The 14,698-nt window shown below is 46.1% G+C and overlaps 1 protein-coding gene across 2 annotated transcripts in view; it reads left to right on the forward strand.

Annotated features, from left to right (window-relative positions):
• The window catches only part of LOC144781597 (dual specificity protein phosphatase 10-like), a 48,604-nt gene that overhangs the window by 21,110 nt on the left and 12,796 nt on the right, over positions 1–14,698 (forward strand). For both annotated transcript variants that reach the window (XM_078660518.1, XM_078660517.1), the window contains exon 2: positions 11,585–12,729. In XM_078660518.1, the coding sequence (XP_078516644.1) occupies positions 11,598–12,729 (1,132 nt within the window). In that variant the 5' untranslated portion in view covers positions 11,585–11,597. The remainder of the gene's footprint in view (positions 1–11,584; positions 12,730–14,698) is intronic.

The raw sequence follows: 14,698 nt of genomic DNA on the forward strand, positions 1-14,698 counted from the left end.
CCTATTCCCTTGAATTGGAACTTTACGCCCTATTCGCAAAATTGCCTATGATCTTACACCCATTTCTTTTTAAGCATTGCCAATGTAAGCCCTTTTCCTATGAATTGACACCTAAACCCTTTTCTTAAGAGTTGCTATGTATACCCTTTTACTGTTAGTTGCCGCTTTACACTCTATTCCTGTGAATTGCCACTTTACACCCAAATACTGGGAATTGCCACTGGACACTCCTTTTCCTGTGAATTGACATTAGACTACATCCACGAATTCCCACCTCAGACCCTTGTCCTTTGAATTTCTTCTTTATACCCTGTCTAGTAAATTGCCAATCTAGACCAGAGGGCCTGGGATTACTTTGTAGACAATCGTATTGAAGTTAGGCACCCTCATTGAATATATCACGAGCGGCTGAAAAGTAAGCGGAGTAGAGTTAATGTAGCCCACAAGATGGGAAAAGTCTAGTTCCTGAAAAGTAGCTTCCATTTGCAGAGCTAAAGAATCTGAAGAACCCCATACTTTTCTTCCCATCGCCGTTTGTGCCGCTACCGAACTGTATTGTGATTCTCTGGACAGAGATCCCTCCAGTGATGCCTGTTTGCTTGTTCTTTTGGTCTTGTAGCGACTTCTGGCTCAGTAGACCATGGGGCACTTTTGTCTAGTTTACAGACCCACATTTGTCCAGGGAAAAGGTCCTGACATGCAGCGTCGGATTGGTAACGCGGGCATTCGGGCAATGCCCGAGGGGCCGGTGTCCGAGTTTTACTAAGGGCTGCTTTTTTTAGCAGTCTGGGGGGCCATTTGGGCGCTGTCTCTATTGTTCGAATACAGCCAGTGGCCCAGTAGGTGTCTGAGTGGCCCTTCTATAGGCGGATGGGTGTTCATTACCTCAGTTTAGCAAGAGGTGTCACTCCCTTTGTCTCTCGGGCCGGCTCAATAATGTATGCACATACTGAGCGGGGGCACGGGGCCTGAGTAGAAGTGGCCTCACTTGTTTCCAGGTGTATTTCAGCAGTGTAAACTAACGTGTACATTTCCTCCCCAAGCCCCCCCCCGCTCATTTTTAGGTCTCGTGACCTACAATGCGCGCAAGCGCATTGAGGGAGCGAGAATTCAAGTGCTCAAAATTCTCGTGAAACCACGGGCTTTTTGCTTCGGTTTTCATTAAGTTCACGTGACCACATGCACGCGCCTTTGGGCCATAAACTTGCATTTCTCCTCCCCCTCCCCAGCCAGCTTCCCCCAGGCCGTAGCAGCACTCCTCCCACACCAGCACCTCCCCTCTCTCTCCTCGCAAACACAGCCTTTACTTTCATTTCTCCTCCCCAGCCAGCTTCCCCCAGGCCGTAGCAGCACTCCTCCCACACCAGCACCTCCCCTCTCTCTCCCCGCAAACACAGTCTTTACTTTCATTTCTCCTCCCCCTCCCCAGCCAGCTTCCCCCAGGCCGTAGCAGCACTCCTCCCACACCAGCACCTCCCCTCTCTCTCCCCGCAAACACAGCCTTTACTTTCATTTCTCCTACCCCTCCCCAGCCAGCTTCCCCCAGGCCGTAGCAGCACTCCTCCCACACCAGCACCTCCCCTCTCTCTCCCCTCAAACACAGCCTTTACTTCTCCTCCCCTAACTTTGCAGTCAGAACTTAGTTTCTTCAACTGTGATGTTTCCCATTGCTCCTCTACCATCGTGTGGATCTCTGCCCACCCACAATCCCCTTTTTTTACACTAGAGCCTCGCCCTTCTCTTGTGAGACAGTTAAATGATTCAGCCTTGGGAGTCCGTGGTTTGGGAGGGAGAGGCTTGCCCCTGCAGAGCCTCAAAGTGCAGATTGGGCCCAGCCGTTGGAGAACCGGGCAGGCGCCAACCTTGTAAAATATTCATGCCCGGCGTCCGTAATGACAGCTTCGTTAGTGATAATAATACGAGCCGAGGCTCCGTTAACCCGCGGTGCGCAGCCAATTATTTTATGTAAAGTTGTTGCCTCGACGCATCGCCAGTTCACTTTAACTCGCGATTATACTTTATAGTTCCCTTTCAGGCTAATGGTGTAATATTTTGCACTTGTAACACTGTAAATGCCTTAGAGCTTGCCGTTGTAACTACAGCGCTTTATTTCCTGTCCTTCTGGGAGCTGGTAATTGAGCTGACAGTCAGCCCCATCTCCTCACCCACCCGCGCTGCGTCACTAGGTCGAGGCTTTAACTAAACAAAAAAAACACAGCTTAAATCCCCCGCTGGCCAAAAGAGCACACCAACCTCTTCATCTCCATTCAGACAATTAGCTTCTGAATTGAGGGTGGGTCTTAAACAAACACACACTTAGCCCCCAAGAATGCGGATTGTTCTCTCGCATTCATGGACTCTCGGAGAGGGCCTTGCCCAGTAAACTTTTTTAGGGTTTACCAAATGTCAACAGCCATTTGGTCTTTTATGTTGCAGCAGCTGCATTCATGCCCAGCACATGGCTTTAAAAGAGCAGCGGCCATTTGCTGTGTCGAGCCGCCTGAGCAGCACTCGTCTGCGGATCGGCGTCGTGTGAGGCATTCAGCAGCCACCAATGTTAAGTGAACACACAACTCCAGGAAGTTACGTGTAACCTACTATCAACTCTAGACGATCGTGTGCGTACAGGGACCTACCTACCTGTGTCGGGATTCTATTTTTAAATCTGAATTTAGCCATGACAATAGTATTTTACTAAAATTAGCGATTTTGGCTCGCTTAGCCAACACTCTTCATTCAGTGGTTTGTTGTGCTATTCACGTTTTTTCTTCCGCCCACCACAGCGTACAGCAAGGGGCAAAGGGTGAGCTCACTTCAGCCAGTGGCAAACTTAACTGTGAGTGAAGACATTATGCTCTTTCAGAAGAAACACATCTGTGCACAGTTAGTTCCCTTCAGTGCCTGGGCGTTGCCAATAGGTCTCGCAGTAGGAAAGTTGGAGCTATTGGTTTTGTAAATGACAAAGCCCTTTATGTTTTTTAAATGAAAACAAAAATAAAAGGCATTGTTATTTGCAATTGTAATAGCTCCAACTTTCCTACTGCGAGACCTATTGGCAACGCCAGTGCTTGTTTTATAAGATTACGCCGAAGCAGTCATTTGAGGAGTGTTTATGCAAATGTGGGCCGATTTATTTATTTATTTTTTTGCGTGCCCGGGCCGATTTTCAATCCCAATCCAACCCTGCTGACATGGTTTCCTTTCTGCCTGCCTGTTCAAACACCTTGCCCAATTGGGATCTTCCACGTTCTGTGCCACCTCCATGCCTTGTGGAGTACCCCTGGTCTGGTCTCCATTGCTTTAGATATCTAAAGTGGGCTGCTAGAGGCCGTAGAAGTATGGATAATCCCCATCCATTACATACTGATCTCCAGAACCCATTCTCCCTCTGCCCGGGAGGGGATACGGGGGTACGTGGGCGTGTTTACCATCATAATAAAAAGTTACGCTTACCTGCTGCCAGCCGCCTCCCGCCTCTGTGCTGGGACTCTGGGATTGGCCTGAGCAGGCTGGAAAGACGCTCCACTCAGGTCAGGGAGTCTGTGGGGTTTCTCTAACCTGGCTGTTCCATACAGCCAGCTTAGAGAAACCTAAGTGTGCATGTGTGTTGTGGTCGGCCTAACACGCCCGGCCTAACACACATGAGCACTTAGGGGGTGCACTTTGCACTCCTCTTCCCCTCCCAGGCCTCGGCCCTGCCCCTCACTGTACACGCTGGCTGAGCCAGTGGCTTAAAAATAAAACAATATTGAAATATTGTTTTATTTTTTTGCTGCTGGCTCTGAGCCAGTGGGGGGACGCTCTTCCACCATTGCAGAAGGGCTGCCCCTGCATTTCCCCAGAGGTACAACTAGCTCTCTACTTTTATGGCAACTTTAAAAAACCTTTTCACGACTTCCTTAAATTTTGCCCATTAACATCTTTATATGTCCTGCCAACCTCATTCTTTCCAGAAAAACTAGGTGTTGCCCTCCACACAGCCCCCCTATCCCCCCCTCCCACCGCAGCCTCCCCAGACGCCCAGCACACACACTCTGATTCCACTGCCTTCCGAAGGTACCACCTGTGTACGGCAGTTGGTAAATAGCGGTGTTAAACTCCCCGGAATTAGGGGGAAACTGTGTAAAAGTACCCGTTAATCCTAGGTCCAGCAGGTTATTCCCCATTCTGGGGATTTATAACCTGAAATCCCCGCCACCTCATAGGGAGATACCAGGCGGAAAACTGGGACCTCGTAGTGGGTGCCCGGGAGAGCTGCGTAAGAGGTGAGCAGCATTACCTCACCACATGGACGCTCCGAAGAGGTCGCGCCCTGGCACGTGCCGCCCTGAGGCTCGCTCCTGCAGACGCTTCAGACCAGCACACGTGAAGCCCTGTAACTGTGGCACGAGGACACACAGCCAGGCCCCGCCGATCAGGTGCAGGTGTGAACACGGGACCGTGACACGTGCGACAAACACGGAACCGATGATTAATAGTTACCTAACAGAGGCCAGGCAGAGCAAAAACAACAGCCCTAGTTTGATACTTTCTCGAGGCAGCTGCACGAGCTCCTCCCACGCGCAGAACAAATACAGCATGAACGGCTCTGCAGGGCGAGCTTATGCAAACTCAGAACGAGCAGACCTCGGACTGCAGAAGTTCTAGTTTATCTCCTTGTGCACACGGATATAGCGTGACTAGACAATGCAAACCTTTTCCTACGAAGAAGGAAAGATTCAGCGGTTCAAACGCGGTTGCATGCAGCGGGCGTATGAAAACGTATGGGAACTGAGATCCTGAGTGCAAAGAGGGTCAGTGTGAGGGCAGGACTAAAGCCTTGGTTGAAAAAACAAAACATTCTGTAACTATCTGTTTTGTTGGTCTTTCACTTAACTGCATATAAAATAACTCACAACTTGAAAGATGAATGCAAGGTAAATGAATCAGTGGGCAATGCACCGTTTTATGTTGTGAAATCTCTGTCGGTTAATTGAATTGTTGCAGATGTTTGTGTCTTTAGCCAGAGAGCCACAATGCTGGTTGGTGCAGTGGGGAATGGTGACTTGTGTATTTTCAGTGCTACGTTGTTCCTGTCTATGAGAACTGTGAGAGAAAGTACTGTGAATATGTAAGTCATTATTTTAAACCTGCATTACGTAAAACACAATCTAGACTGCCACAAAAATATTTAGGTACAAGGTGAAAATAGTACTTTCAAAATATAGATATTAGTAATATGCAATCAGACAGTACGTCTTGAAAGCATTTTTGTAAGTATTTATTAAAAGCACAATCTTCATAACCCATATGGTTGCACCTTTTCATTACCACTCAAAAAAAAAAATCTTTGTCATCATGAAGCTTCTTGACCCCATCAATTCATGCTAATAATACTTTCAAAGCAGCCTTAACATTTGCAGATGAACTAGTTTTGACCCTTTTACATTTCTTTGAGGTAGCAGGCTTCCCGGTGAGACTACTTCTTTTTCCTCCCAGCGGAGGCATCTCATCTGTCAGAATTACCTGTTCCAGGACGGTGGTCTTTTAATGAAATGTAGGGGAACTGTTTTTCAAAGTTATAAAGATATAGGCATCTAGGTCCCCACAGATTCGCCCAATACGACCTCTGATTGTATGTGTACGCACATGCTTACAAAGTACAACATACCATCTTTAGGGCAAGTAAGCTTCCCTCACACAAGACTTGGACAGCCTGGGCAACAGCAAAACATATAGTGCAAGATACCATCTCTCATACAATAGGTGATCCAATGTAAGCACCTCTCAAACACAGAACAGGAACATGTACAGAACAGTTTCAGCGGGAAACATCCTTTACAACGCAACTTTAACAACGCATTACCATTACGACCCAACTTTTACAACGCAAGTCATTACAACGAATTGCGCTGGAGGGCGCTCTAGGATAGGGAATAGTTTAATTACTATCCAACACCTTCCCTACGATCCATGGGGACTGGAGTTGGAATAGTAAATTAAACTATTCACTATCCAGCGCCCCCCAACGCAAGTCGTTGTAACGACTTGCGTTGTAAAACCTGCGTCGTAATGGCATGCGTTGTAAAAGCATGCGTTGTAAGGTCATACATCCGTTTCAGCGCAAGCAGCAGCTGTTCCAGCTCTCATCAAACACAAAGGAACATCGGGTTCAACACGGAGCAAGTGCCACTAGTGCACAGAACAGGTGCAGCACTGGTAGTGTCCCTGCAAGCATCCCTCAGACACATTACTGGTGTAAGGTGCAGTGCAAGCATCATTCACACACAAAACAGATATAGCACAGACAGTCTGAAATTACCTCGTGGCAAAAAGAAGAAATATACAATAATGCTTGGCATACAGGAACAAAATAAATGTCTCTTCACACGGAACAATAAACAGATTCTGTTACCTACAAAAAGAAATTATAGCTATCGGCTGTCTTAGACCTTATCCACCCACAAACCGGAACCCATTCTCCCTCTAGAATGGCAGCCATGACCACATGGGACACTGTTTTTCACTCTCCTCCACCCTAGGCATACACTAAAATACTTCCCATCTAAGCTGACACCCTTTGATAAACACTTATAAAATGAATGTGTACTTGCTCTGTCCATCACTAGAACCAGTCACGTTGTTTGGAGTGCATGTTTCCACCCCATCAAGTATTTGATATATATTCTTTTAAAATATTTCAAATACAATTTGCATGAATGACTTCTTGCGCACAGTAAAAAGTTCAGCATGGGTAGCACCAATTACTGCTTTCTGCGTTCTCAGAACAGATATGTAATGACTGCAATTGTGCAAGCTTCCCTCGCACATAGAAAACAGAACTTAGGCTGCAGCAACATTTCAGGCTTCTCCAACACTTAAAATGGGTACAGATTTCAAAGCAACTGTACAGCCCCCTTCACGTTCATGAAATACATCATGGGCAGTGATGGAAGCACACATAGAACAAATACAACAAAGCCAGCAGGAGTACAAGCATCCCACATACCAAAGGACTGGCCGGACCCAAATTTGGAGGGGTCTAACTCTTCACATTGCCAGCCTCCGTTGCGACCTGTTGAAAATGTAGTGGGCCCTTTTCCAATTCAGTTATGGTGTGGAAATTTGTCACTTTTCTGGTAGCATCTTGGGAAATGTTGATTTTCCTTAAAAGATGGACGATATGTTATGCATCTGAGAAGCTGATGTATTAGAAGAAGTTTGCCTATTAACTTCCGGTTTGGTATTTCTTAGTACATTTGACGAATGGTAGCTCTTAATTGTTTAATACCACCTTCCTTGCATTGCCACTGAGATCAGGAAATTAATAACCAAAGAGATCTCTGCTAAAGTAGAAATGATGTTCCATCCATACACCAATGATTTCAGGTTGTCTGCATGGATTCGTAAACTTTGGTGATACCAACAATCAGCCGCGGCCTGTGCAGGTAAGAGCGGTGGGGGGATTTTGACAGACGATGATGAGGAAAGATTAAATGAATAATTAAATTTCCCTCGCCATCTTCCTTCGAAATCCCCCATCACTGCTTTTACCTGCACGGGCCGTGGCTGCCAACAATCCAGACGTGCTGGATGTATGTGATAGATTCTGCCAAGAGCTCTGGCGTAGACCAGGGCAATCCAAAGATTCCCATTTAAAGAGTTTACTGTTGCAGAAACATTTTGATCATGGGGTTGAACCTGAGAGGAGGAGTGGTGCATAAGCTAGAAGAAATCGGCCGCCCAAGAGCATCTCTAGAAGTATTGGAAACCGTATCATAGACTGCCAGAATACGATTATGAGACTCTGTTATCTGCTTTCGGTGTGAGAACTGCACCTGGAGATCATGATGCACAGGGGGAAAAAAATGGACCTTTCCAAGAAAGCGGTTCTGCAGGATGTATACCTGGTGTCCACTGCCGAATCGCCTCTCACCTGAACAACGTTGCCAATTGAGTGTTTAGATGCTAAGCTGAAAGATCTATAGAGACAATCCGTGGATTGTTTATTCCTTGTAAACGGAGACGTGAAGTTGCCCATTGCTATAGTTCATGGTATGCCAAACTGTCTCTGTATTGTGTATTTCCAGAATGTGTTTGGCTTGGACCAATATTAATTTTTTGCTTTGGTAGTATCACAAGAAACCTCTATTTCTCAACCTTCCTTACACTAAGTGATTTATTGCCAATCCCTAAAAATATACCATCAGTAAAAACGTGACCAAGTGAGAAACCTCATTGTCCTTATGATGTGTAAGATTATAACGTTAGCTTTGGGCATGAAACATAAATGGTCCCGCCAATTGATGTATCCAGGTGATCCACCTACCAAGTGTGTTTTGTATAAGTTGCTCCATTTATCTGAAACAACATGGCAAGTGGAGATTTTCACCTCTGGAGGTCCCAGTAATGAGGAGGAGGGAAATGGCTGAGGAAGCCTTTGCTATGATATAGTGTATTTTATTGGGGCAGTAAACATTGGACTCAGCATAATAGGAGTTAATGTTTTACAAGTGGACAGATTTATATCCAGGATTTTATTGGTAAAATGAGTCCTAAATCTTGCATTTTATGGCACAGAGAACAAGTGGTCCTAGTTCCTTTCATATATACATTGGACTTTTCGTTGCAAATAGTTAGTTCATTAAAAAGCACTCTGTATGAGCTACATTGGTCTCTATAACTTTTTTCCCTGGGAGGTGGGTGGAAGCCCCCCTTCCTGCCCTCAGATATTTGGGAATAGAGCTGGCTGAGAAGTGAGGATATCTTCATGGGTTGTGGTCCTCTAGTTAAAGACAGACATCCAACGCATGCACAGGATGTCAAAATATCTTTGTTGTGTTGGAGAGAGTAGGGGTAATAGAAATATTTTTCAGGACCCTCCTAATATTTGTATATACTACCCTGTGTACCCCGTTTCAGGAGAGCAGCTCTGATTTTAAGAACTTGGGCAAATTTGCTTGAACTTTACTTCTCCCCAGAAAAATCTATTTAGATACACACATTGGATGATCAGTTTTTCTCTTGGTGAGTAGAGCAGACAGCGCTCGAAATACAAAAATATATAAGTGCAGCCTTGTCCCCAGATTGTATGTTTTCTGCTGAAAAGTGTGTGCACACTCCTACTAAAAGCATGTCAGTAAAAGCATGTCAGTAGTGCTGAGAAGTGCCGGTACGATCCCTTACAAATTAAAGTGCAGGTAGTGAGTACCTGATGGTACCCCTGCCCATTTAAGCACTGGGAAGAGGGGAAAAGCAAAGCAAGTGAAATAACCTCCAGCAACAGTTCTGCCCATTGAACAAATAGGTGTTGCTTTCATCACATTTAAATGCACTCGTTTTACCTGCCTTGCAAGGCTCAAAGTCCAGGTTGGTCCTGCAATTCAATTCAATTGATTATTTTAGACCCATTCAGAGATCAACAGTTTAAAATGGATACAACTTCGATACATTATTATAAATATAAACAGATATATAATTTATTTTTAAAATAGTGATAAAAATATGTTAAAAATGTATACAAATTGTAATAAATTCATTTGAGGGCGATCTAATTAAGGCGATCATGTCATTAACAGTAAATAGATTATATTTAAAACATATAGGCTTTAAAAAACGATGCCTAGCTTCTACCAGGACTTTGTTGGGGCAGATATATAACACATAGGCTATATCTTAAACTCCTACTCCTGCAAGAAATCGAGCCTGTCACTTGCAGGCCATACACAATTTCTGCATAAGGTTACCAGAGGACACCGTGCCCCAGTGCTGTAGTCCGGGGCTTTTACGTTAACAGCCATATGCTCCCCCCCGCCCCCCGCCCCCCCACCCACCAGCTTGTCTGCAAGCATTGTAACTTTCAACACTGTCACCTGTAAGTAGGCACGGTAACAACAAAAGCTGTCTTACCGTGGAAGGACTTTGTGGCCTGCAGGCTACAGACACACATTTCCGCAGTAGGTGCAGCGACCTGTCGGTAAAATGGAAGTCTCAGCTGCAGGTTCAGTAACTCACTAAGCTATCCTTCTCGTGTAGGAAACCGGGTTAATGAACCAGGTTACCTGAAGGTCTTTGTGACAAACCCTTAACCCCTGAAGCTACCTTGCAGGGGTTGGAACTTGAATGTTACCACGCTTTCTACAACATGAGCTCAGCCCACTGAGCTATTATTGCCACTTTATCCTGTGCTCGTTTCATGTCACGCATTGAGACCTCCGTGGTTGGATACGTTTGGAGTGTGTCATTCTACCCACTATACACAGTGGTTTATAAGAAAAAAAGAAGAAATTGTCAGCATTTTGTATGGTTCTGCCCCAAGGCACTTAATAGCACCAGGAGGTATTCTTACAACATTAAATGAAATTCATTTCATCTCGCAGAGATGAAAGAGATTTGAAGTTGCGAGCCAGCGGGTTCAGCAGACCGTTGCAGCCGATTTATCAACATCCCCCCTCGAGTTATTTTAGAAGAAATGACCTTTTTGAATCCCTCTTGGGTGCTTGGGAGGGAGGTAGAAAGTGATTGCGGGTGGAAGGGGGTTGGGGGCCTGGAGCTTCTCCAGTTCATTGGACGTTGCGCACCTGCCTCCCCTCATACACCGAGCACGTGCGTCACAAGCAGGAGCTGCGCGAGCTTCCCTTAAAGGCAGACAACACTGCACCAACTCACTAGCATTACCTTTGCAAAAAAAAAACTGCTGTCAGCGTCCTTTCTCGGTTTTCCCTCCCTCATCTTTTTATTTTATGTATTAGATTACAGGGAGAACCAGAAATGCTGTAGACTCGGTGGCACGTGGACATGATGAATGTATGACGTTACAACGCATACATTTACAATGCATGCACTTACAACGCAGTTTTACATCGCAACATCCACTACAACGCATTCCATTACATCGTATGACACTACATCGCATTTTGAAAAACTACTTTTACAACCCATTCCATTACATAGCATACTACCTTTACAACGCATACCGTTACATTGCATTTAAGGTAAGTATTGGATAGTATAGGGGTAAAAATTAATATTCTAACTCCGGGGGGTGCAACAGTAGGGTAAGTATTGGATAATGTCGGGGTAAAAATGACTATTCTAACTCCAATGGTATGCGTTGTAATGGTATGCGTTGTAGTGACATGCAATGTAGTGTCATGTGTTGTAATGGTATGCGTGTAATGCCTACGTTGTAGTGTCATGCGTTGTAAAGGATGTTGCGATGTAATGCCTGCATTGTAAGTGTAGTGCGATGTAATGGTTGCGTTGTGACGGCTGCTTCCCGGACGTGATAGGATCTTCTACTGACATGAACATCCACAGCCACCATGTGCTGCCTTTTTTGTGCAAGTACTTCCACAGTAACACTGAGCCGTTCCCTGTGTATGACATTCCAGTTACAAGAACATGTGCATGATAATAACGTATATCTTATGCCATTGCAGTCATAAGTGCAATTAAAACGTCTTCCCTCTGTCCCAGGGCTTTTTACTTCTCTGTATGTGTTGTGTGGATGTATGTGTGTTCCGTTTGTGGTGTTGTGTAATGTGTTTTATGCCTCTTGCGAAAGTTCACTACCTTACTTTACGCTCTCCATCCTTTCCCACAGCCCGGTGTCACCCATGCCTCCCTCGCCTCTTGAAGAACGTCTTGTGGCGCTCCAAAGGCCCAAGACCTTGGATCTGCACTTGGACCGGGCCTTCGGCACTGGGCGGCGGTCGGGTCTCTATGTGAAAAAAGGCCACCAGGCTGCCAAGGACGCGGCCTATGCCCACCTTCCCGACAGCCAGCCCACCCCAACCCACAAGTCCAAACTATCCACCCGCCTGGACCACAAACCCAAAGACTTCTTGCAACGCCTGAAATTAATCAAGCTTTTCAACCACCACAGCGCAAAACCCAAGCAAAGTCCATCCAAGGAGAACTACAAGCCGCCTCGGCTTCTGGGCTGCATAAAGGCACAGTCTCCCACTTCGTCCAACCTATCCAGCCCAGTGGCTTCTTCTTGTGGCCGGTGGGCTATGCACCCACTGAAGTGCGGCTGCCGCAGCTGCTGGAGGTTCGCCCGCTGCGAAGAGGCTGCTGGCTTTAGTTGCTTGCCCTCCAGGCCAACCCTTAAGTCCTTGAGTTGCTTCTCCAGTGCATCCAGTCTTCAGTCGCTGGCCTGCTCCAGCTGCAGCCCCCCAATGAAGAAGCTGAGTTGCCTGCCATGTGGGTCTGCTCTCAAGTCGCTGGCCTGCCTCACCTGCAACCCCTCCGTCAAGTCGGTCAGCAGCTCCTGCAGCTTTTGCAGCAGCGACCCCATTGTCACCTATGACCCTCAGGGATCCTCCTTCAGCTGCAATTATGACGATGACTATAGCGTGCGCACCATCTGGCCGGAGGAGCTGGCAAAGAAGATGACCAAATGCAAGGTGCACACGCAGGCGCCCATGATCCTGGACTGCCGCAACTTGGTGGAGTACACAAAAAGCCATCTGCAGGGGGCCATGCACTTTAGCTGCTCTGACACCGCAGGGAGGCGCCGCCTGCAGCAGGGTAAGCTGGCCATGTTGGACTTCATCACCTCCCGGGAGGGTCGCGACTCCTTAAAGAGGCTCTGGCCCAAGGAGCCCACAGCAGCCTGCAGCGCTAGTGAGCAGGAACCAGCACCCAGCAGCGACCCGCCTCCCAAGCCGCCGACCACCCAGAACCTGCACCTGGTACTCAATTCTCTCAACAGGCCATGCCCAGATCCCTCACCTGCAGACAAAGGTAAGCTTCACAGCTCATGTTGTGTTCTGGTAACTCCATGCATGACCACTCCCTTTCTTTCCAAAGTGGGGGAATAAGGAATGACCTTGAGAAGGGGTTAAAATGCTAGCATTTGTGGTGTGGTTCTTTAAGTCCATACCACAACTAAGCGCCTGATTTAGAGTTTGATGATATAAGAAAATCTTCAGTTAGTGTAGTGAGTACTACATCCGGAGCAGAATCCCGCTGCTTGAGTTTCCTCCATCACAGTCTCTCTATTGGACAGAAAATTTCGACTTTTATCACTGAACCATAAACTGAACCCCAGAACTTCTGGTAGCACAGGGACCTCTTACTTGTTCTGGATTCTGGTTCTACAGTTCCTGAGATTGAAAGCAAAGCTTCCACACAGTTTCTTACCATCACATGTACACACAGCCCAGGTCTACACTCTGGCCTCCTAATGTGGAAACAAAGTCCGTATTAGTTTGAGAGGGATATATTTAATTGTCCTACCAACACAACTTATGAAACAAAACTGATACACATTATGGATGGTATTCCATCTAAAAAAGTGTAGTGGTGTGATTTTTTTTTTTTTACAGCAAAGGTTCACGCAAGGCTCTTTACCGCAAAACCAGTATACATCTGTTAGGAGAGTCATTTTTAATATTAATTTATGGATGTTCGACATTACAACGCATGCTTTTACCATGCATGCTTTTACATCGCAAGTTTTACAACGCATACCATTACAACGCATAGTGCTTTGGGGCGCTGGATAGTGAATAGTTTAATTTACTATTCCAACTCCAGTCCCAGTGGATAGTAGGGAAGGTGTTGGATAGTACATTAAACCTATTCCCTATCCTAGAGCGCCCCCCAGCGCAATGCGTTGTAATGGTTTGCGTTGTAAAAGTTGCGATGTAAAAGCATTGCGTGGTAAAAGTTGCGTTGTAAGTGATGTTTCCCTTAATTTATGCAAGACTGTTGAGTTTTCATTGCATACTTGAAAAATTTACAATTGCTATATCTCATCCCACCCTACAGGCTATCCTGGCATATGTGCGGCGCCCCACCCCCTCCTTGGTGTCCAGTTAATGCAAAGGAAATTAAAATTGCATTTGGGGAGTCCTTCAGTTGGCATAATGCAATTTTGCGTTGAGAACTGAAACCCCTTGCATTGTTCTGCTGAGGTTGCAGTACTAGGTGTTAGATCTTGATTGGGTTGGAACTCTCATTTTGATTCATTGATGTTGCACAGCTGACTTCCTGTCTGAAATCTTAGGACATGTAGCTCTGTCAGTGAATATGCTTAAAGTGACTTCTAGATTTTCCAGGTGAGCCGCTTCGCTGTAGACCTCTGTAAGCATGTCTTGGCTTCCCATTAGGCTTGACACCCATCCCTCACTTACTTTCCAGTCTCTTCCAACTAAAAGAAGTGCGTAGGGTTTCAAAGTGCGAAACATGATGTCATAATAGTGCTACCCTCAACGGCCATCTTGGAACTGTTTCCCTAGTATGTAAACTTTTGCGATGATGGCACAGCATTAGGGCCACCCGATTCTAGATGACATTGGGCTGAGGCATATGAAAAATACTAAGGCACCCTCTTCACACCCAGTCCTTGCCTTTGGAGCACTGGTACTTTGCCCAACCAGGCATAGGTTATTCCTGAGTCAGGAGCTTCTAGGTGCAAGATCCCCCTGTGGCTTACAAATAGAGGTTCGAGGACAAGCTTCCAGCATTTATGGGACCCCTAAGTATCTTAGTGCACCAACGCTTCACCTCAGGCTTCTAAGCACTTTCAGTTTGGCTTGTGGTTAAAGACTAGAGGTCTAGTACTTAAAGCACGGATAGGAGAACACTTAGAGATGGCTTGATGTGGGATGTCGGTACACCATCCCCACTTACTTCTCAAAAAATCTTTGGTGACAAAGGGGTTTGTTGTAGTATTATCTCCTTTGAGTAAGTCCTACATCAGCTTCAC

This window comes from Lissotriton helveticus, chromosome 9 (assembly GCF_964261635.1).
Source record: "Lissotriton helveticus chromosome 9, aLisHel1.1, whole genome shotgun sequence".
NCBI classification, from domain to species: domain Eukaryota; kingdom Metazoa; phylum Chordata; class Amphibia; order Caudata; family Salamandridae; genus Lissotriton; species Lissotriton helveticus.